The sequence below is a fragment of the Triturus cristatus genome, chromosome 3_2, assembly GCF_964204655.1.
Source record: "Triturus cristatus chromosome 3_2, aTriCri1.1, whole genome shotgun sequence".
In the NCBI taxonomy this organism is placed as follows: Eukaryota; Metazoa; Chordata; class Amphibia; order Caudata; family Salamandridae; genus Triturus; species Triturus cristatus.
In genome coordinates, this window is record NC_140584.1 from 1,047,672,204 (window position 1) to 1,047,695,231 (window position 23,028).

Sequence of the window (23,028 nt, forward strand, 5' to 3'; positions counted from 1 at the left end):
CTTGCTCACCCAGTTGATACCACGACCCCCACCTGTGACATCACCGCTGGGACGGTATGACAGACTTCTGACCCCCCCATTATGCTACATACACATTGTAAGTAGAGATTGTGGATTCCGCTGGCGTAACTATGTTCCCTGATTACAGTTGTGGGTTTGTCACATATGAACAGTGTTACAGTAATTATTACTCTGTATATGGATCTGGACATCATACTATATTTAACTGATATCACTCTCTCTTCTCAATTTGTCACTGTCTCTACCTGTGCATTATACAAAAGCTGTATTGAATTTATGTCCTTATACAAATTAAAGGTTTAAAAATAATAAAAATAAATAAAGGACCATAAAAAAAGATTTCAATGAAGAAATGTATCGTGTAAGAGAGTTCCACGATCCAACAAGAAGGTGAAAGATTTCAACGTTCATGAACATAAGTATAAGATCTAATCATGAGAAAGATCTTAACTGTCAAATATAAAGTTCAAAACTGTATATGATACCTGAAGTTAAAGTTTTTTGGCAACATCAGAAATCTGCTTGAGGTTTGGATGAAAAACAATAAAGGTAAAATCTCAGAAGTTTTTTTTTTTTAATTTCTTTATTGCTCAGCTTGTAAGAAACACAATATAGGGCACCCCGACATGAGGTGTAACAGTGCAGTATCATTTCACCCTTCAAGGATATCAATACAAGCCGTTTTTCCTGTTATCAAACACAAAGCAATATAAAACAGCCCCCTCCCAACACCCGTCCCCCCTCCCTCAGCACTTGGCATAGCATTTCAAGAATTCCTGAGGAGCTGTACATCCGAACAGATATCATTGCTTCTAAAAGGCCGTGCACCCTCCATATGCATCCTGACATTATGTATAGTAACTTAACATAGGTCTGGCCTTCCCAGTAAATATCCCATTAGGGGAGCCCAGAAATCCTTGGGGCGAGATGCCTCCGGCTGTTCCTCTGCATAGGTCTCCAGCTAGTCCCTACAGTACAACGAGTCACGTAACCATTGTTGCAACCGCTCGTTTCGCAAATAGTGTGGAGATGGCAACCAGTCTCCTGTTACACGGTTTAAGCTTACGTACCCACCCCAACAGGCACACAGCAGGCGAACATGCCACATGTTCCAACACTACCTCCGTAAGCACATGCGTGACCCCTGCCCAGAATTCAGCGACTCCAGCGCATTGCCAGGCTAAGTGTAGAAAATCTGCATCATAATGCCCACATCGCGCACTGTCTCTAAGCCCAAAATTTTGTAGCTGAAGCAGGGTATAATAGAGTTGGTGCAAATATTTGAAATGAAGGATTCGGAGATTACAGTTCACTGTTAGCCGTCCTGTCAATTCCCAACAGAATTTCCATTCAACCAGTGTCATAGAGGTCCCCACTACTGCCGCCCATCGGACATATGAGGGGAACTCCGCTAGCTCAGTCTCCCGAAGAGAGGCGTTGTAAAATTTTGTGATCAGGCCCCCTCGCTCCTCCCCTGCCAGCACCGCCTGCAGTGCCCGCAGAGTACACGGCTTGGACGGGAAATCTGGATAAATATCACGGATTGCTTGTCGCACTCGTACATAGGTAAACCCCAGCATCAGGCCTGCATCATGACGGCTCTGCAGCTCCGAAAGCTTCCGAAACTGACCCTGAGTGTACAAATCACCTAGGCATTTGATCCCCACCCTGCCCAGCGCTTGCAAGGCAGCCAGCTCTCGTGCAGCCGATATGTCCGGATGTGCCGCGATCGGCACCCTGGGGGCATAAAGATAGGGCACCTCTGCCGTTTTTGCTAGTGCATGCCACGCCCATGCTGTACAATGTACCGGGCTAATTTCACCTCGGGTCAACCCCCCACCACCTATCAGGGCTGCTGCAGCCAGGGGTATCGGAAGTATCGAGTCCGCCTCGATTGCTGTGTGTGGCTGAAACCGTTGCGGGAAGTACCAGAAGTGTGCGTGCTGCGCCTGAGCACATAAATAACCTTCAAGCTGCACCGGGGTTTTCCACCCACCCACCCCCCCAGACGAACGCAAGCTGGACCGACTGCAGCATACTAAAGAACGCAACATTTAATTGTATAGGGATGTTTATAAACAAATACAACAGCTTGGGCAGAATTGTCATTTTGATTATCGCAATGCGATCTGCCAGTGAGAGAGGCAACTTAGCCCACCACGCAGCCCGGTCCGTAATCTTCTCAACGGCGCGGCCGTAATTAGTGGAAATAACCACCGCAGGGTCTCCATGTAGCCTGTTGCCCAGATATTTCACTGGGTCATCTGACCATTTCAAGGGAAATTCCATCTCTATCTCCCGTGTACCGGCCGTGAGAGGAAACAGTGGATTTAGCCCAGGTAATGCTCAGCTCAGAAAAACGCTTGAACCGGATGTGATGTTGGGCCCTAGGCCCGCATGCAGGGGGTAATCATAGACACCAGACACATAGTCAGGGTAGTGGGTTAATGGCCACGAGCACGTGCGCTCGGCCTCTTTATTAACAGCGTCACCTGACCCAGTGACGTCTGTGGTGGGTGGGTGTACAGTGTATTCCACACATACAGAAACACTAGAACGTGTCCCTGCTAGGACACTACATTCCTCCCAATCTTTAATGAAAGAAAAACCCAAAGTCAAATTTCAACCTGCGGGAGGAAAAATAAAGATATACACCTATACAGTACAGTGACCAAACTTCGGCAGAGTCTCTTACGCCTCAGCTGCTTGGATACTCAGACGACGTTCTTCCTGCCGTGGAGACCAACAGTTCGCTGTGACACCAGCCATGGGTGCTTGATGGATCCAGTCTGTTGACGGCTCTGCCTTGAAGTTGTCCTCACAGTCTTTTCTTTACCTTGCTTCCGTGGCGACAAACGCAGTCAGAATTCCTGTGATTCACCGCTAGATGTTGCCGTTCGACTTTCAGTCCTGTCCTCTTCTTCGTCGGTGGCGTGTGTTCTGTGTTGGCAAAAAGACGGATTGTTTGCAAGACACCCCTCTCACCATGATGCCCCTCTCACCGGTGTTCCCCTGCCACGGGATATCCCTGAGGCCCTCTCTATAGGACTTGTCCTGGGCTGGGTGTACAGTATCGTGTTCCTCGCCCTCCACTCAGTGTGGGCGCACCGGAGACGACAAGTCTCACCTCAGATTCCGCAGTCCGACCTGGAGGGTAGCTGTTGGCTCCTGTCTTCGCGCGCGATGTCTTCCTCCTCCTGGGACCTGTGCTGGAGGGCGGCTGATGACCATCTCTCGTTGCGGGGATGCTCTCTCACTGGCATCCCTGAGGCCTTTGCCCCTGAGTCACCACGGCTGGCAACATCCAGTGACCGTGTGACCCCAAAGGTGGATGTCTCGAATGGTCCGGCCGGCTCACCTCTGCCGATCCCAGATGTGCTGAAGGCACCGCCACAGCAGATGGACTTCTACCCGTGCCACGGGTGTTCTCAGGACTTGCTCTCCATGTTCTGGCACTTGTCGCCTTCCTTATCTCTGAGGTGTGAGTAGTCTTGACACACTCCTCTCTCTTTCCTCGGTTCTACTCTCCGTGAGGGTGTCGAGTCACTCTGACTTCTCCTCTTACTCTTAACAGTGGCCAACGTGCCACGGATCTATTTCCTTCTTCTCCTCTTCTTGCAGTGGCATGCGTGCCACTCCGATCTCTTCTTTCTCCTTTTCTTGTAGTGGCAAACGTGCCACTCCGATCTCTTCTTTCTTCCTTTCTTGTAGTGGCAAACGTGCCACTCCGATCTCTTCTTTCTTCCTTTCTTGTAGTGGCAAACGTGCCACTCCGATCTCTTCTTTCTTCCTTTCTTGTAGTGGCAAACGTGCCACTCCGAACTCCTTCTTTTCTTCATTGGCTTATGGTGGCAGACGTGCCACTCTGCTTCCTCTTCTTTCTTCTTTGGCTTGTGGTGGCAGACGTGCCACTCTGCTTTCTTCATCCTTTCGCTTCACGACCTACTCTGGACCGTTTCTGTTCTCCTTTTGGTCTGGCCAGGCTTCTCCATGCAGCGCGCGCACTCTGCACGTGTACCCCCTGGTCTTGTCCTCGTCCGAGGACACTCTCTCCATCTTCCTCAGCATTCCGAGTTAGGGTCGTGACCTTCTCTTCGTCTTCTCCTTTTCACCGGCTACTTTGGTTGTTGAAGTTCGTGGGGCCCTGCTCTTGGTCCTCTTCGTTCTCCCCCTTTTCGCCAGTTACTTTGGTTGTTGACGTTCGTGGGGCCATGCTCTTGGTCCTCTTCGTTTTTTTGAACTTCTCGGACCACTTGACGGTCCATTCTGCCGATCTCTGGCAGGATACCTTCAGTCTTTCGTCAGACCTTTTGTTCCGTGGGTTCACTGACCCGTGCGTCGATCACCTCCTTTCACCCCCTGGCGGGTTGGCTTCTGTTGGTGCGACCATTTGGCTGGTCAGCTTCACGAGATGCGTCACTTCGTGTGACTCCCTGTGTCTTCTGACTTGCCGGGCGCTGGTGCGTGCTTCTCTTCATACCGTCGTGGTACATCTTCAGTGTAGCATTGCTCCCTGCGCCGTGATCTCTTGATGTGGTGGCTTCTTGGCGCCACTGGGTGGTTGTGGTGGCTTCTTGGCGCCACTGGGTGTGCCTCTGCGTCCTTATCCTTCCGTGTCGTTGGATATTTGCTGCGCACATCTTCTTCCATGTAGTTCCTCTCTTGTAGGCGCTGCTGTGTACTTCCCGCGTCCGGGGTACATCTGCGCTGAGTCCTTTGGCTCTCTTGAGGGGTCACTCCACTTGATGCGGCGACAGCGCAGTCCTAGCTGGGGTGGACGTGGCTTGACCCTTCTCCTTTCCTCCTCCTTGCCGCTGTGTGATGGCGCTGCATCCCTGCGGCACACTATCTCTTCTCCCTTGCGCTTCTGTCGCGTTCCTGCGCATCCCTGTGCGCCTCCGTCGCGTTCCCGTACCTCTGGCGCATTCCTGCGCTTCTGGCGCATACCTGTGCGCTCACCACCTTGTCTCCGTCAGACATTGCGGTACCTTCCTTGCTGCCTCTTCTCTAGCCTTTCCACTCTTTTCCTGCAGCTGGTGCAATGCTGCCCTCCGGCCACTAGATGGCAGTGCAGGGTATGCTTGTCTCCCATTCAGCAGCAGCCTCCTTTGCTGCTAGACTGTCTTTCGTGTTGTTTTCCACTTTCCAGGCTTCACCGGTCCGGGAGGAGCTGGAGCAGAACACTGGGAGCTGGACAGGGGCCAGGCAGCAGGTAAGTCTTTTTTGCATTTATTTGTTTCTAGGCAGGGAGGACACAGGCAGTGTCAGTTAGCTGCAGGGATCCAGGCGTTACTTTGTGCCTCACGAGTTGGGGGGGGAAACTGCTCCAGGGTCACGCTGGGTTTCCCAGCACATTTGGAACTTCTAGGGGCATGGTGACAGTTAGTGCCATCGCGCACTCAGTTTTGAGTTTCTCTCGGCGGCGCCGGCCGCTTCCCTGCATTTCATGCCGGTCGAGTCTTCCCGCCTTGGGGGCACCTCGCGCTTCACCGCGCGCATTTTAAAATCGCGCTTGGATGTGCTGCCGGTCACCCGCTGATGTGTTCACTCATTGGCGGCACTGGCCGCGTGCGGTCGTGTACCGCTGCCGCTGCGGGTGGGCTCCGCTTGTATCGTAATGTTCATTCTGCCTCCTCTTGGGGGGAAACACTTCGCGCTCGCTTCTAGTGCACCTGCGCCTCGCTGGCCATCCGCCGCCTATCCGTTGCTCTCCCCGCCCGCAGCAGCTCCTTCATTCGCTCGCTGCCCGGGGCGGGGAGTGGTGGTGCCGATGTACAGGGCAGTGAGTTGGGGCGGAGGAGACGGGGTCACCGTTCAGTGCCGCGGGTGGGCTCCGCATTTACTTCACGTTACTTCCGCCCCTTGCAGGGGCTGGGTCGCTACTCTGCCGCTCCGCTGCACCTTCGCAGTCGCTCCGGGCTAACCTTCCTCACATGCGGGGTGGGCTCCCGCTCGGCTTCCACTTCTCTCGCGGCTCCTCACCTTTGGCCACGGACCTCTCCTTCCACACGGGTGGGCTCCGCGTGGATCACTGCCACTTGCCGGGTCGCGGCCGATGCGGGTGGGCTCCGATCGGTCCGCTCCTCACCACCGGGCACGGCGGCAGTCTCGACGGGGTCGGGGTAGGCACCCGACTTCCGTGCCATCTCTCCGGGGCGGCATGCAGGCCAGCTGGTCTTCGGTGCGGGGTGAGCTCTCGATCGCCATCGGACCAGCTGCGGGCTATGCCTTGCAGGTTACTCGGCGCGTCGCGCCTTCCCAGGGGGGGGGTGCCCTCACTGCGGGCAGCTCTCTCTCCCTCCTTTTAGCCTCAATTCCCTGTGTGTCGAGCAGAGGGTGCACACGCGGGGTGAAGTACCCGCCTCGTCGCCAGTGTGATGTTGGGCCCTAGGCCCGCATGCAGGGGGTAATCATAGACACCAGACACATAGTCAGGGTAGTGGGTTAATGGCCACGAGCACGTGCGCTCGGCCTCTTTATTAACAGCGTCACCTGACCCAGTGACGTCTGTGGTGGGTGGGTGTACAGTGTATTCCACACATACAGAAACACTAGAACGTGTCCCTGCTAGGACACTACACCGGACATATTCTCTCAAAAGTTCCGGCAAATATGTGGCGGGCTCGCGCACATATATCATCATGTCGTCAGCATATAATGACACCATTAGGGGTCGCTGGCGGAACCGCAGCGCCGCCGGGGCGTGCAGCTGCCACAGCTTACAGGCCAACGGCTCCAATGCCAGAGTGAATAGCATTGGCGACAGCGGGCATCCCTGTTGCGTACCGCGTTTAATGGGAAATGCTTCAGAGACCCATCCATTGAGCCAGATGCGCGCCATCGGTGCATCATATAAAAGGTGTATCAATTTTAGGAAGAATGGGGGCAGGCCCATGCGCAGCAGGACTACAAACATGTACTCTCCCTGGACGGAGTTGAATGCCTTTGTTGCATCAAGCAGCACAGCCAACGCCTGAAATTCCGGTCAAAGTAGTGCAAAGTAGAGAAAATAGTACGGAGGTTGTGCGTTGTGGATCTAGAAGGCACAAAGCCTGACTGATCCGGAAGGACCAGTTTGGGAACCAAGGGTTGCAACTAAGTGGCGGTCATTTTTGCCAATATTTTGGCGTCTATAATAATAATAGAGAGGGGTCGATAACAATCACATGCATTCGCCACTTTATCGAGCTTTAGGCGCATTACAATTAAGGCTTCCGTAAGGGATGGAGGCAACTTGCCAGAATCGTACGCTTCAGCAAATACCTCCAACAGCTGCGGCGCCAGAACCTCGGCATAGGCCTTATAAAACTTGCTAGGAAGGCCATCAAGGCCTGCTGCCTTGCACGTTGGTAGGGACATAAGTAGAAATCCAAGACCACCCGACTGATATCCATGTTGCCGAAGTGCATCTCATCCGGCTCGTCCACCAGCTCAGTGATGTAGGCCTGACTGCGAGGCGCTGCTAATTTCTGAGCAAGTGAACGGCTAGGTCGTCCTCCCTCCACGTAATAGCGAGCTGTGCATCATTGCGATCTATGCCGCATTTCTTGGTCGACTGTCCCATTGTGCTTCGTCACTAGCTCCCGAATTGCGGCGAATTTGGCAATGGCTGGGCATCTATCATGGTCCCGCGCCAGAGCAGCTATGTCCTCCGCGAGTTTCCTAATCCTACGGCGCAGATCTTTTAGAACCCCGGCCTGCCCCCAATACACACCTTCCAGATAGTCACCTTGAATGCCTCCCAAAGGACGCCCGCGCTGTCCACAGTGCCCACATTTTCCCTGAAGTAATTATTAATGGCTTCTCCAATCGTTTGCCTAAATACCGGGTCCAACAAAGATGAGGGCTGCAGCCTCCATGCAAATGGGGGCTTAGCACCTCCCGGGACCCGCAAAGCCAACAGCACAGGCGAGTGATCTGAGAGCGTTTTGGTCAGATGTCGAACGTCCACAGCCCACATACAGACCACCTCCGACACCAGCCAATAGTCCAAACGGGACCAAGACCCATGTACAGTAGAGACACAAGTACTCTCCCTGACCACAGGATGACGCAAGCGCCAGACATCATGCACATAGCCAGCATCCATTAGCCCCATCAGGGTCTCTGTGGACTGTCTGTGTCGTGGGGCCCCGCTCCCCTTTCCGTCCTCGCGAACCTTCAAGCATGTGTTAAAAATCCTCTCCCCAAATAATCTCAGCACTGGGAAATTTAGATATCCTACGCCAGAAATCCGCGAAAAAGGAGGCATCATCCCCATTCGGACCATAAACGTTCACCAAAAGAACACTTGTACCCCCCAAGCGTGCTGTGTACAATCGCCAGACGTCCCTGTTCATCCCTGTCCGTGCCGTGTACCAGGAATTGTGTGCCCTTCCGGACAAGAGTCATCACCCCCCGGGAATATGATGAGTATAAAGACGTCGTTCGAACTTCAGCTCACCGGGTGCCTACATTTTTCTCAGTTAGAGAGGTCAGGTGTGTCTCCTGTAATAAGGCCACTTGAACATTCCACCTATCCAGAGCCGCTAAGACAGTGCGGATTTTCTTCGAGTTGTTAAGGCCTCGTACATTCCAGGTTACAAATCGGAACTCACCCCCATGTTGCATGCGGGCCAGCCAGGCATTAGCAAGATAAGATCCAGCCCCTATATCATGTTGGCTGTGTGTACATATAATACATTGCACAAGTGCCGCCATCCCCCACCATAGACCCCCCCACCCACTTAGGCACCCCCAACTTGCCAAAGCCATCCCTGTCAAAACTAATCCGACCCCAAAGAACACAACTAACCAATAGCAATGTGTGGTGAACACCCATATAGGGGCGTCAGAGTGCTACTATCCTCCCAATTCGTAGGAGGTGGCTGATCAGGTCTAGTACCTGTGTTACAATCTAAATGCAAATACTAAATTGAAGGCATCCAATCAAATATGCATAGGACATAGAAACATTTGCCCTGAGCATGTAAATAATAAACAGGTAGCAGAGAGCCCCCCGCAGACCATAAGGTTCTTTCACATGAAGGCACTATTAGCAAACCCATTCCCAACATTTCCTGAACATCATCAGTCCTCCTCCCCTGGTCAATGCCGGACTCACGCCTGTGTCTCTTCAGCTGCTTTGCATGCTCCATCGCCGCCTCAGGGGTAGAGAAGATTTTGAAATTCCCCTCCGTTCCCACACGAAGGCGCACGGGATACAACATGGCGTAAGGTATGTTTTCAGACTGGAGGAATGTTTTCACTGCCCTGAACTCACGCCGCGCAGTTTGAACCGCAACAGTAAAGTCCGAGAAAAAGGACAATGTGTTCCCCTGATGACTTATGTTGCCCTTTTCCCTGGCCAGCCGCAAGATAACATCCTGGTTCCAGTAGTTAAACAGTCGAGTTATAATCGGACGAGGCGGAGCCCCAGGGACCGGTCGCGCTGCCAGGGAGCGATGGGCTCGCTCCACTACGAACTAGAGGACAGTTGCTCGGGGCCAAATATTTCCTTAATAAGAGACTCAATGAAGTGCTCCATTTTGCCTGTGTTTGTGGACTGGGAAGACCTGTAAATCGGATGTTATTCAGTCAGGATCTGGCCTCCAAGTCTTCGTTCTTGGCCTGTATGAGGGCGAGTACCTTTTCCATGTCGAGGGTTTTGCTAGCGACGTTGTTGAGTCCATATTCCGTATTAGAAACTCTCTGCTCTACTTCCCCCATCCTTGTATTCTGCTTTTCCAATTGCGAAGACATATGGTCCAGCTTGTGATTAATAGTAGCCATACTACCCTCAATAGCCTAGAGACTCTTTTGCATTGCCATCAGTGTAGACTCCAGATTAGGCGGGCCCTCTCCCTGTCCATCAGCCTCGGAGTGAGAAGCCCCTTTTTGTAGGTTCCTACCCGACTTGCGCGCCTCAAAAGTGAGACGGGCTGTAACTTGTCAGGCTTCCCCATGGTTAGTGACGAACAGTATGGGTACTGCACCCCACCCCCTGCAATATAGAAGCTTCCTCCAGGCACTGTGCCCGACAAGAAGCGCGATAGGCCACTCTAAATAGTACAGTAGGCTGTCCTTACAAGACGGGGAACAACTGCCTTCCTAAAAAAAAATTAAAAACACCGTCCAGCAGAACACAGCTAGCGCATATATTAGGACTCGCGTAATTGACACTCCCACGGTGCCCAAAGACACAGAAAAAGCTGCTGCACTGAAACAATCCCTGTGGTGCTCCCACCAGTAAGTCCCACTCAGCCAGTATGCAGCCCGCTGCTTCCACAAAGAGAGTCAGACCAGGTCCTATCAGTTGGGAGGGGGGACCAGGGGCATGCAGTCAGGTCTCACCACAGGCCACTAAAGGATACCACCGGGCCAATCCGACCTCTCATAGGAGCGGCAGAGTCTCAACAGCTTCAGGAACCCCCCTTCAGGAGGCAAGGTATATTCCCGCAGTCAGCCCCCCCACAGGCCACACAAGGACACCCAGCGCAGGCGGAGATGTGAGCAGCGCTTCGGGGAGTTAGCGCCAGTTCAATTGTCTCCCGCTTATCCCAGCAAGGAGGGAGCGTCGCGACCCCTAGCAGCTGCACAGTGAGCCCCCAAGCAACCCCTCCATCCTTACACAGGCCCCGAGAGTAACATGAGCCTCGAAGGGGCCAATCCACAAAGTCAAGGGCCTCCAGAGTATAATGTCACTCGGGCAGTCTCTCTCTCCCACTCATCCAGCGCCAGCGGGTTAGGCCGAGACAGTCAGGTCTGCGCGAGCCACACACGCAGACCGCAGCCAGCAGCCCACAGCCCACAACCCGGACCCACTCCCACCTCAGCAGTCAAGGGCCAGGTCCTGGACCGCCCCCACCTACCGCAGCCCACGGCAGGCGATGATGAGGCTCCTCAGCTGCAGATGGACTCCGGACTCATCACAGTGTACGGATTCCCACCTCCGATCCTCAGGCTGCCAATACAGGAGCCGGTCGCGTAGGTCTGTCGGAGAAGGAGGCCAGTTCAGTCCGTCACAAGAGGCTCACCGGCGAGGTAGGTGTCAGTAGCCGCCGGCCGCGCATCCAGCAGGGGCGTAGAGAATGCGGCACAGCACGCTCTCGGTGCCTCAGAGCCCCAGCCGGAGCTCAGCGCACACTTGCCGCCATCTTTGCCTCGAAGGCAGTCGGTTGAACATAAACAGGGTTTAGGCTGCAATCAGTAAGGCCATGCCTCATATCATAAGTAACAACAAAAATACCAATACTGATACACTTTTACTCCACTTTTTTATGTGGGGACATTTTGAAAGGAAACAAAATGAACAAGGACCTTTTGTTTAGTCGATTTAATCAATCTATTTTAAACGTTTTGTTTTCAATTTACCATATACTTATGGTGTATTTCCACGATTTACATAAAACAAATAACAAAAATTAGTAACTGTACATATATAGACTTATTTACACATTGCACCACAGTCATATCCACATTCACTCCCATACCACACTGGACAGTCCAGAAACAAACATACTCTCTAATAATACAATCAAAATTCACTCTAAAGACACAAATTCGAATAGGGCCATAGGGAAGTGTTATACTCTGTAAAAAACAACACAGAAATTCCAAGTGGTTCTTTGAGTCCTTTAGGCCAAAAGTTTAGGGTCGTAAGCAGTCGGGGCAGCTCTCGCTGAATTGTCACAGTTCAAAGCCTCTCCGGTCGCACAAATGGCCACTAAATGTAGCAGGGGTGACACTCCATGCAGGGTGGCAGTTTATATGCTTGATTGCCCCAGTATGCAGCAGATTCTGGGCGGATAAGAGGTCAGCCGGGCAGAGCTGCACTAGAGTGCGGCCATCTTGCCAGGCGCCCTCTAGAGCCCCCAAATCTCAGAAGTTTAAACAACACATATACTGAAATCTTTTGGAAAACGAATATTACTGTTTGCTTTTAATGGGATTACTAACCTTCAGCACCTGCTCTAGGTTCTCCAGTTTGCTTTGGAGTCGCTGACTCTCCTGGACAGCAGAATCACGTTGCTCATTTATTTTGACAAGCAAACTCTTCAGGTCAGCATTTTCAGATTCAACCTAATGAAAGGAAAAATGGATAGTGACCTGGTTGATTACCCCTACTTTCGAACAACAGACAGATGCATATCTTAACTATTCAAGTGTTAATAAGTTTGATAAGGAAAATGTACTTGCAAACCTAGATCATCAACATGGACACTGCCTATTAACTCATAAACAGTATAATGAACAAGTTACTTACCTTCGGTAATGCTTTTTCTGGTGGATACTGTGAGAAGTTGGCCTGATATATGATGTCACTAATTCTAGTGTACACCTTGTATCAGTCCAAACAACCCTTATGGTGATTGGTTGTAAAGTCAACCTTATAGACCAGCTATCCTAGTGGTAGCATGGACAAGAGCAGTCTTAGGCTAAACTCTGAATGGCATGTGAAGCCAGCTGTTATACCATTTGTAACCCCTTGAATACCAAATGAAAGGACACCACAACAGATATATATATATATATATAAAATAAAGTGTAGTTATTCTAGTCAAACCCTCAGCACTCTTTAAGAGATTCGAGGTAAGTACAACACAGTCTTATTCAAGCATACATTAAGTCACACAGGTAAGTAATACAGTTAGGCCCTAGGGGCCACGCAAACCATATACTAAGTAAGTGGTATAAGGACCACTGTCACGGAAATAGGATAGGCCTAGGCCAAGGGAATCGCTGGGGCTACACTATACTACCCAAGGTTAGGAAGTGGGAGGCCCACGGGATTCAGGTGCAGAGTGGAAACACTCACGCGTAATGCGTATAATCGATAGAAATAGTACAGTTTAGAATTAATAAGATTTAGGACACTTCTGGAGTAGCTAGGAAGTCGAGACTTGAGAACTAGACACTAGGATAGTCAATACCCTGATGAGCACCGGAGTACCCAAGTTACCTAGCCCACGGGCTGCGGGTGCATAGGTGTGAACTTGCGTCGGATTTCCTTGTCGACTCCTATGGATGCTTGAAGGAAAGGTGCTGATAGGCAGTCAGTGAAGAGTGTCCGGTGGAACCCAAGGCCGGGATCAAGAAGGAAGGATACCTGCAAGCAGAAGGGACAGAGTCTAGGTCACTAGCCAGTGATCACGTGGAACCAGGAAGGAACCAGGCGATGTCGGGAGATTGCAGGTGAAGAGGTGAAGCTTGTCGCAGCAGCCACGGGTACCATGAGACGTTGAGGACGACCAGGACCAGGAGGCGAGCTCTCCCACGAAGGCTCGTGCTGTCGGCGGCGTCGAAGTCGAACTACGACTCACCAAGCCTTGGCAAGCGGAACCCACGAAGAATTGGAGGACTTGCTTGCAGGAAGGTCTGGGGTGCTTCTCTTTTACAGAGGAGCAGGAGCCAGTCTGGAGGAGCCAAACCAGCAGTGGAAAATTGAAGGTGTGTCGTCGCAAAGGTTACTAGCCAACGGGCAAGCAACCGGACAGACGCGGCAAGCAGGAAAATGCAGAAGGGCCCCACGCAGGACTCGTGGAGTGTGGGGGGCTGATCTTCGGTGCAGATGGTGCTTGGGGTTGGGGCTTCTCAATCCCCGGTGCACAACCTCGAGGGTGCCTCAGAAGCTGCGCTGGAAGATACTCGCCACTTTTCCCAGGTAGCCGGTCCCACGTCTTTCGTCGTCTCCGCGGATCTCAGCTCGGCTGTGGATGTGGATCAGGGTCGGAGAAGTCTGGAAGTCAAGGCTCTGGTCAGACTCTGCAGTCGGTCCCTGGTAGAACTTCAGCAAAGCAAAGGGTAAGTCTCTTGATGGTGCCTGTTCGCACAGGGTGACCACTCCTTGGCCACAAGGGAGATTCTTCAGTCTTCTTCTTTCGTCGAACGTCGAAGGTCCAGAGTTTCTGTTCAAGTTGCAGGTTCAGGATAATCTAATCTAGCAGGGCCCAACTAGCTACTAATATACTGGGCTAGTGGGTTGGGCTACCTGCAAGGTCCCTCCTGTGGGCGGGACCAGGAAGGGGAGTGGCTACACCCCCTTTCCTTTGTCCAGTGTTGCGCCAGAGCTGGGGCTGGAGTGCCCCAGCACCGGTTTGAACTGGACTATGCATGGAGCACCTTGTGTGCCCCAGGCATGTCTCATTCCTTTCAGCCCTCCCTGCCCCAATACACTAAAGTCTGTCTGGGGAGGTGCTAGCACCTCCCCAAGCAGGAAACCTATTGTCCAGGCCTCCCTGGCTGGGAGGGCTCCCAGCTGCAGGAGGTCAGACTCGTGTCTGTGGCAGCAGCATCCATTTTGTGATGCTGAGGCTTTGGTGAGAGTTAAACAGCAAAGTAGGATTTTAACATGTCTTTCCCTCTAGAAGGGAGGAATAATATCCTCATCACCAGAAATGGTATGGGGGTATTATTCCAAAGTGTTAGACACCTTACACAACATGTTTTGATAAAGCCAAACCATAGTTACCATAACCGTTTAAGATTATAAGGCACTTTAACAGTATATGGTAGGCTATATCATAGAACAGCTATAAGGACATGGTTCCGAAAGCTGCAGACAGGCTCAGCTCATGCTAGAGCACCATCTCACATGTTACCAAGCACTCTGCCTCCAGGATTGTTAAGGCCTGCCATAGGAGTGGCTGATAGGTACACATGTGTCTATATATAAGGGTAGATATAGGTATACTATATCTAAGCAAGGGGTGATTACACAACCTTGCCCCAGCTGAGTGATCAGCCAGTTGTGTCTGATTGGAAGGCCAGACCAGGGGTGGCATAATACATGCTGCAGCCCCTGGGAGGCCTAGGGTACACCTATGCCCTGGGTACCTAGGGTACACTGTACAGGGTCCAATAAGGTGATCCTTACCAATTGGGTATGTAGCTAGGGTACATGGAGTCCATTTTAAAGAGAGAGCAGACAGCCTGAGACCCTGAATGGCAGGATCTCAGGCCAACTAAGTCGAAAAACCAGCTAGACACTAGGCAAAAAGTTGGGGGTAACCATAGTCAGATATCCACCTTCCTACACAACCCCCCGCCCCAAACGAAAGAAGATAAGGCTGGCCTTGACAAGGTAAGCCTCTATTGCCTAAGTGGCCATATAAGGAAGAACCAGCACTGGCATGGTTACCCCCTGTCTCATGGTCCACTAAGCAATCCCTCATCCTAAAGATATCATAGGGTCTCCACCATAGGGAATCTCAACCTTTGGTGTGTCTTTGCAAAGTAAAAGGCTGGTGTTGAGATGGAGTACTGAAGTGAGTGTCCTCAAAGTGAGGCCTCAGCTTCCTCCAATCATCCTCCACCATGGATGCCTTTCTTTCTTTAACTGAGTTGCACTGTGCTCTCAGGGTCAGCCTCTGGCTACCTAAAGCTGGAGGCTGGGTCCCTTTTGTGGGCTTACTGGAGGGACAGGTCAGGTTTGGGGCCCTAAGGTCCCATGTTTGCCTGTGCCCAACAGAATCCCTCTGGGGGAGGTCCCTAACTACCTGTAAAGGAGATCCCTCAGGAATGTTTTTAACCATCACCTGGCTAGGGCTACTAGCCAGGCAATCCTCATTCTTTTGATGGGGGGGGGGGGTTCTTGTGGACAGGGGCCCTCTTGGGGTCCACTGGCCTCCCTGACCTCTGCAGCCCTGGGCTGACTGAGGCAGGGTAGAGAGAGGCAGGCTACTTGCACCAGACTGGGTCCCACCTTGGAAGGGGCCACTGACATCAGAGGCACTGCCAGGCCAGGCCTGGCTACCTCTGGGGCAGTTCCTTCACTAGGGGTGAGGTCAGATCCCTGAGGAGGCTGACCTTTCCCTAATGTCTGGGGAGAGGGAGACTTTTCTTCCTCCCCACTACTCTCTGTTTGTGTGGAGTGATCCATAGTTTCAGGCTTCACTACACCTATGTCAGTCTGAGTATGGGCTGAGACCATTACAGCCTTGCCAACCTTTTCAGGGAGGCACTCCGTTTGGGTTTGAGCTGTGACTGTCACAGCTCTGCCAATCTCTACAGGGAAATCTGTCTTTGCCTGGGCTGTGGCTACCACTGCCCTTCCAACCTTTTCAGGGAGGAAATCTACTGGGACAGAGGTTGTGGCTGGCACAACCCCACTACCCTTTTGTGAAAGGCCTACCATTTTAGAATGGGTGTCTTGTTCAACTCCAGCCCAAGCTGAGAGTTCTAAGTCATTCCCCAGTAAGCAGTCTACAGGCAAGGTTGGGGACACTGCCACCCTTTTAGGGCCAGTGACACCTCCCCAGCTGAGACATACCTCTGCCATGGGATGAATGTTCTGTTTGCCATCAATGTTAGTTACCTGGTATGAGAAACCAGGCAAAAGCTGCTCAGAGGGAACTAGCCTATGGGCCACCATAGTGATGCTAGCTCCAGTGTCTCTGTAGGCCTCAGCTTTTCTACCATTGATGTAGGGCTCCTGTCTGTACCTACCCAAAGTGTTGGGACAGGCAGTGAAGTTGGCAAACCCCATGCCACCATCACAGACAAGAGTAGCTGCTGTAGGGGACGTGGCTAAGCCAGGGTCCCCCTGTGTTCCCCAAGAAAACCCAACCAAATTTTTGGGGGCACTCCCACCACCTGGGGGATTACTGCTGACAGTAATAGGTGGTGTGACAGGAGTAATTGGAGGAACAGTTTTGTTTTTAGCCTTTGGGCAACTGCTGTCAGTTTTCCAATGCCCAGGAATTTTACATTCATGGCAGTAAGGCTTTTTAACTGTGGTAGAGGAGGGAGCTTGGGACCCACCACCCTGTGTGGAGTTTTGGGGACCTGAGGAAGATTTCTCTTTTGTTTTATCCCCACCCTTCTCTTGAGGCTTGGTGGTATCTTTCTTTTGGTCACCACCCTGATTTTTAGGCCTAATCCTGGTCCTGACCCATTTATCTGCCCTCTTTCCCAATTCTTGGAGAGAGGTCAAATCTGAGTCTACCAGGTGTTGATGGAGAAGCTGGTTCTGACAATTACTAAGGATCTGCTCCCTCATAATCAAGTTGTACAATCCTGTATAGTCCTGCACCTTGCTGCCAGTTAACCAACCCTCCAAAGCCTTAGTGGCACAATCCACAAAATCAGACCAGTCCTGTGTCTGTGTCTTCTGGGTGTCTCTGAACAACAACCTATATTGCTCAGTGGTTAAGCCAAACCCATCTATCAGAGCACTCTTCAGGACTTTGTAATTGTTAGCATCCTCATCACTAACTGTGAGGAGCTTGTCTCTGCCTTTATCAGAAAAGGAGAACCACAAGATAGCTGCCCACTGACTCTGGGGTACCTGCTGTACTTTGCAGGCCCTCTCCAAAGCAGTCGTCCACTTGTGGATGTCATTCCCATTCTGATATGGGGGGACTATCTTGCTTAGGTTTCCATGGTCATAAGACCTATCCCTATCTCTAGGAATGTTGCTGCCACCAGTGGGTTCTGACCCACACAATTTTTGCTCTCTGGCCAGATCAAGCTTCTCTTTGGCAAGGGCAAGTTCTTCCCTTTCAATCCTCAGATTGGCTTCCCTCATTCTGGCCTTATGCTCTCTCCTCTGGGGGGAAGTCATCCCCCTGTGGGATGAAGCATTGGAGCTTCTTGAGTAATAGGAGTGGGGAGAGTCCCCTGAGGGAGATCTACCCCTTCTATCTCTCTTTTTAAGATTACTTGGGGGCCTGTAAGGGAAGCTCCCATGCAAGCTCCCATGTAAGCTTAAGTTAGCCTGACTAAGTCTTCTGACTGGGGTCTTGCTACCTCCCTCTTCCTCTGAAGTCTCTTCTGACTCATCTGTATCAGTTAAGTCAGGGTCTCTTCTGTGGAGGGGAGGCCCTTATCTACAGCTATGGCACCATACTTGGCAGCTCTTTCAGCATCATAGGCCTCCAGAAGCTCCACTAGCTGTCTCAGGGTAGGGTTGGAACCCTGTTTTAATCTCCTGGAGGTACACAGTTGTCTCACCTCCTGGAAAGTGAATGCATCATATCTAGAGGAAATCTGTCTAGGATTCTCCTCTCCTGAGGGAGTATCAGTGTGATCTCCATTCAGGGACATGATTCTAGTGAGGGTGTGGTGTGTGCACCTACCTACACTAGTTGTATCTACTAAACCTCTCTAGTAGTTGTAGTCAGGGTGTGCTAGGCCCTTCAACCTACAACAACTAAGTCCAGTAGGACTTAAGTATTTATAATCTATGTTATATGTACCTAACAATATCTGTGTGATCTTTCAATTTAGTATCTCAAGATTACAATGGTATTACAACAGCAAGCTCAGATCCCAACTGCTGCTCACCAATGTGAGAAGTTGGCCTGATATATGATGTCACTAATTCTAGTGTACACCTTGTATCAGTCCAAACAACCCTTATGGTGATTGGTTGTAAAGTCAACCTTATAGACCAGCTATCCTAGTGGTAGCATGGACAAGAGCAGTCTTAGGCTAAACTCTGATTGGCATGTGAAGCCAGCTGTTATTCCATTTATAACCCCTTGAATACCAAATGAAAGGACACCACAACAGATAGATATATATAAAATAAAGTGTATTTATTCTAGTCAAACCCTCAGCACTCTTTATGAGATTCGAGGTAAGTACAACACAGTCTTATTCAAGCATACATTAAGTCACACAGGTAAGTAATACAGTTAGGCCCTAGGGGCCACGCAAACCATATACTAAGTAAGTGGTATAAGGACCACTGTCACGGAAATAGGATAAGCCTAGGCCATCGCTGGGGCTACACTATACTACCCAAGGTTAGGAAGTGGGAGGCCCACGGGATTCAGGTGCAGAGTGGAAACACTCACGCGTAATGCGTATAATCGATAGAAATAGTACAGTTTAGAATTAATAAGATTTAGGACACTTCTGGAGTAGCTAGGAAGTCGAGACTTGAGAACTAGACACTAGGATAGTCAATACCCTGATGAGCACCGGAGTACCCAAGTTACCTAGCCCATGGGCTGCGGGTGCATAGGTGTGAACTTGTGTCGGGTTTCATCGTCGACTCCTATGGATGCCTGAAGGAAAGGTGCTGACAGGCAGTCGGTGAAGAGTGTCCGGTGGATCCCAAGGCCGGGATCAAGAAGGAAGGATACCTGCAAGCAGAAGGTACAGATTCTGGGTCACTAGCCAGTGACCAGGAAGGAACCAGGCGATGTCGGGAGATTGCAGGTGAAGAGGTAAAGCTTGTCGCAGCAGCCACGGGTACCAGGAGCGTCGAGGACGACCAGGACCAGGAGGCGAGCTGTCCCACGAAGGCTCGTGCTGTCGGCGGCGTCGAAGTCGAACTAGGACTCACCAAGCCTTGGCAAGCGGAACCCACGAAGAATTGGAGGACTTGCTTCTGGTGCAGACCAGGAAGGTCTGGGGTGCTTCTCTTGTACAGAGGAGCAGGAGCCAGTCTGGAGAAGCCAAACCAGCAGTGGAAAATTGAAGGTGTGTCGTTGCAAAGGTTACTAGCCAACGGGCAAGCAACCGGACAGACGCGGCAAGCAGGAAAATGCAGAAGGGCCCCACGCAGGACTCGTGGAGTGTGGGGGGCTGATCTTCGGTGCAGATGGTGCTTGGGGTTGGGGCTTCTCAATCCCCGGTGCACAACCTCGAGGGTGCCTCAGAAGCTGCGCTGGAAGATACTCGCCACTTTTCCCAGGTAGCCGGTCCCACGTCTCTCGTCGCCTCCACGGATCTCAGCTCGGCTGTGGATGTGGATCAGGGTCGGAGAAGTCTGGAAGTCAAGGCTCTGGTCAGGCTCTGCAGTCGGTCCCTCGTAGAACTTCAGCAAAGCAAAGGGTAAGTCTCTTGATGGTGCCTGTTCGCACAGGGTGACCACTCCTTGGCCACAAGGGAGATTCTTCAGTCTTCTTCTTTCGTCGAATGTCGAAGGTCCAGAGTTTCTGTTCAAGTTGCAGGTTCAGGATAATCTAATCTAGCAGGGCCCAACTAGCTACTAATATACTGGGCTAGTGGGCTGGGCTACCTGCAAGGTCCCTCCTATGGGTGGGACCAGGAAGGGGAGTGGCTACACCCCCTTTCCTTTGTCCAGTTTCGCGCCAGAGCTGGGGCTGGAGTGCCCCAGCACCGGTTTGAACTGGACTATGCATGGAGCACCTTGTGTGCCCCAGGCATGTCTCATTCCTTTCAGCCCTCCCTGCCCCAATACACTAAAGTCTGTCTGGGGAGGTGCTAGCACCTCCCCAAGCAGGAAACCTATTGTCCAGGCCTCCCTGGCTGGGAGGGCTCCCAGCTGCAGGAGGTCAGACTTGTGTCGTGGCAGCAGCATCCATTTTGTGATGCTGGGGCTCTGGTTAACTTTAACCGGGTAAGTAGGTTTCAACATGTCTTCTCCCTCTAGAAGGGAGGGATAATATCCTCATCCCCAGAAATGGGATGGGGGTATTATTCCAAAGTGTTAGACACCTTACACGACATGTTTTGATAAAGCCAAACCATAGTTACCATAACCGTTTAAGATCATAAGGCACTTTAAGAGTATATGGTAGGCTATACCATAGAACAGCTATAAGGACATGGTTCCGAAAGCTGCAGACAGGCTCAGCTCATGCTAGAGCACCATCTCACATGTTACCAAGCACTCTGCCTCCAGGATTGTTAAGGCCTGCCATAGGAGTGGCTGATAGGTACACATGTGTCTATATATAAGTTAGGTATAGGAATACTACAGCTAAGCAAGGGGTGATTACACGACCTTGCCCCAGCTGAGTGATCAGCCAGTTGTGTCATAATGGAAGGCCAGGCCAGGGGTGGCATAATACATGCTGCAGCCCCTGGTAGGCCTAGGGTACACCTATGCCCTGGGTACCTAAGGTACACTGTACAGGGGCCAATAAGGCGATCCTATCCAAATGGTTCATGCACCTAAAGTACATAGTATCAATTTAGAGAGAGAACAGCAGGGCTGTGGGTCTGATTAGCAGGCCCACAGCCACATCTAAGTCGAAAACCAGTAAAGCAAAAGCAAAAAGTGGGGGTGAACATAGAAAGCAGACCCTACTCTCCTACACAACCCCCCCCCCCAAACTTAGGGACATTAAACTAACCTTGACCAGTTGAGTCTTCATGTTCTAAGTGGAAATATCTGGAGAGTCCATCTGCATTGGCATGGTCAGTCCCAGGTCTATGTTCCACTGTGAAGTCCATCCCCTGTAGGGAAATGGACCACCTAAGAAGTTTGGGATTTTCACCCTTCATCTGATTTAGCCACAAGAGGGGCTTATGGTCTGTCTGAATCTTGAAGTGAGTGCCAAACAAGTATGGCCTCAGCTCCTTCAGGGCCCAAACCACAGCAAAGACCTCCCTCTCAATAGCTGACCAACGTTTCTCTCTAGGGGTCAGCCTTCTACTTATAAAAGCAATGGGCTGGTCTTGACCATCTATATTAAGTTGTGAAAGAACAGCTCCCACACCCAACTCAGAAGCATCTGTCTGGACAATGAACTCTTTGGAGTAGTCTGGACTTTTCAGAATAGGTGCACTGCACATGGCACGCTTCAGGTCATCAAATGCTTTTTGACAGCTTACTGTCCACTGAACTTTCTTAGGCATTTTCTTGGAGGTCAAGTCATTAAGTGGTGTCACAATGGACCCATAGTTCTTAACAAACTTTCTGTAGTACCCAGTCAGGCCCAAGAAAGCTCTGACCTGAGTCTGGGTAGTTGGAGGAGTCCAGTCCTTTATGGTCTGGATCTTGCTCTCCAGTGGTTGAACCTGACCCCCACCAACTAGGTGGCCCAGGTATACAACCTTGCTCTGCCCTATCTGGCACTTAGTGGCCTTGATAGTGAGGCCTGCCTTTTGCAGGGCCCCTAAAACATTCCTCAGGTGGACCAGGTGATCCTCCCAGGTGGAGCTAAAGACAGCAATATCATCAAGATAAGCTGCACAATAATCATCCAACCCAGTAAGGACTTGATTCACCAACCTTTGGAAAGTGGCAGGTGCATTCTTCAAACCAAAGGGCATTACCACAAATTGATAATGTCCTCCTGGGGTCGAGAAAGCAGTTTTGGTCTTTGCATTCTCAGCTAGTCTCATTTGCCAGTAGCCTGCTGTCAGGTCAAATGTGCTCAAAAACTTAGCAGCTGCCAGTCTGTCAATGAGCTCATCTGCCCTAGGTATTGGGTGGGCATCTGTCCTAGTGACAGCATTGAGACCTCTGTAATCCACGCAAAACCTCATCTCTCTCTTACCATCTTGGGTGTGAGGTTTTGGCACAAGAACTACAGGACTAGCCCAAGGGCTCTCTGAAGGTTCAATGACTCCCAGCTCCAACATCTTTTGTACCTCAACTTTTATGCAGTCCCTGACATGGTCAGGTTGCCTGTAGATTTTACTCTTCACAGGCAGACTGTCACCAGTGTCCACCTCATGGGTGCACCAGTTTGTCTGACTTGGGGTCAGAGAGAACATATGTCTGTAGGATTGAAGAACTTGTTTGCAGTCCTGTTGCTGATGGACCGTGAGGCTGTCAGAAAAGACCACACCATCAACTGAGCCATCATCAGGGTTCTGAGTCAACAGGTCTGGGAGAGGGTCACTCTCTTCCTCCTGCCCCTCATCTGTTGCCACGAGTAAGCCCATGTCTGCCCTGTCAACATATGCCTTCAATCTGTTGACATGAAGCACCCTGTGGGGGCTTCTGGGAGTCCCAAGGTCCACCAAGTAGGTGACTTCTCCCTTTTTCTCAACAATAGTGTGGGGTCCAGACCATTTGTCTTGAAGTGCTGCTGGGGCCACTGGCTCCAACACCCACACTTTCTGCCCTGGCTGGTAAACAGTCAGCACAGCCTTTTGGTCATGCCAAACTTTTTGGAGTTCTTGGCTTGCCTCAAGGTTTTTAGGAGCCTTCTTCAAATACTCTGCCATCCTGGAGCGGAGACCAAGTACATAATCCACTATATCAAGTTTGGGTTGTCCGAGAGGTCTCTCCCATCCTTCCCTTACTAAACATAGGGGTCCTCTTACAGGATGCCCAAACAAAAGCTCAAAAGGGCTGTAGCCAACCCCCTTTTGTGG

General features: G+C 51.2%; 1 protein-coding gene across 4 annotated transcripts in view; it reads right to left on the minus strand.

The window, feature by feature from the left end:
* Positions 1 to 23,028, minus strand: part of TSPOAP1 (TSPO associated protein 1) — a 3,327,443-nt gene that overhangs the window by 2,048,213 nt on the left and 1,256,202 nt on the right. For all 4 annotated transcript variants that reach the window (XM_085649739.1, XM_085649737.1, XM_085649736.1 and 1 more), the window contains exon 8: positions 11,959 to 12,081. In XM_085649739.1, the coding sequence (XP_085505865.1) occupies positions 11,959 to 12,081 (123 nt within the window). The remainder of the gene's footprint in view (positions 1 to 11,958; positions 12,082 to 23,028) is intronic.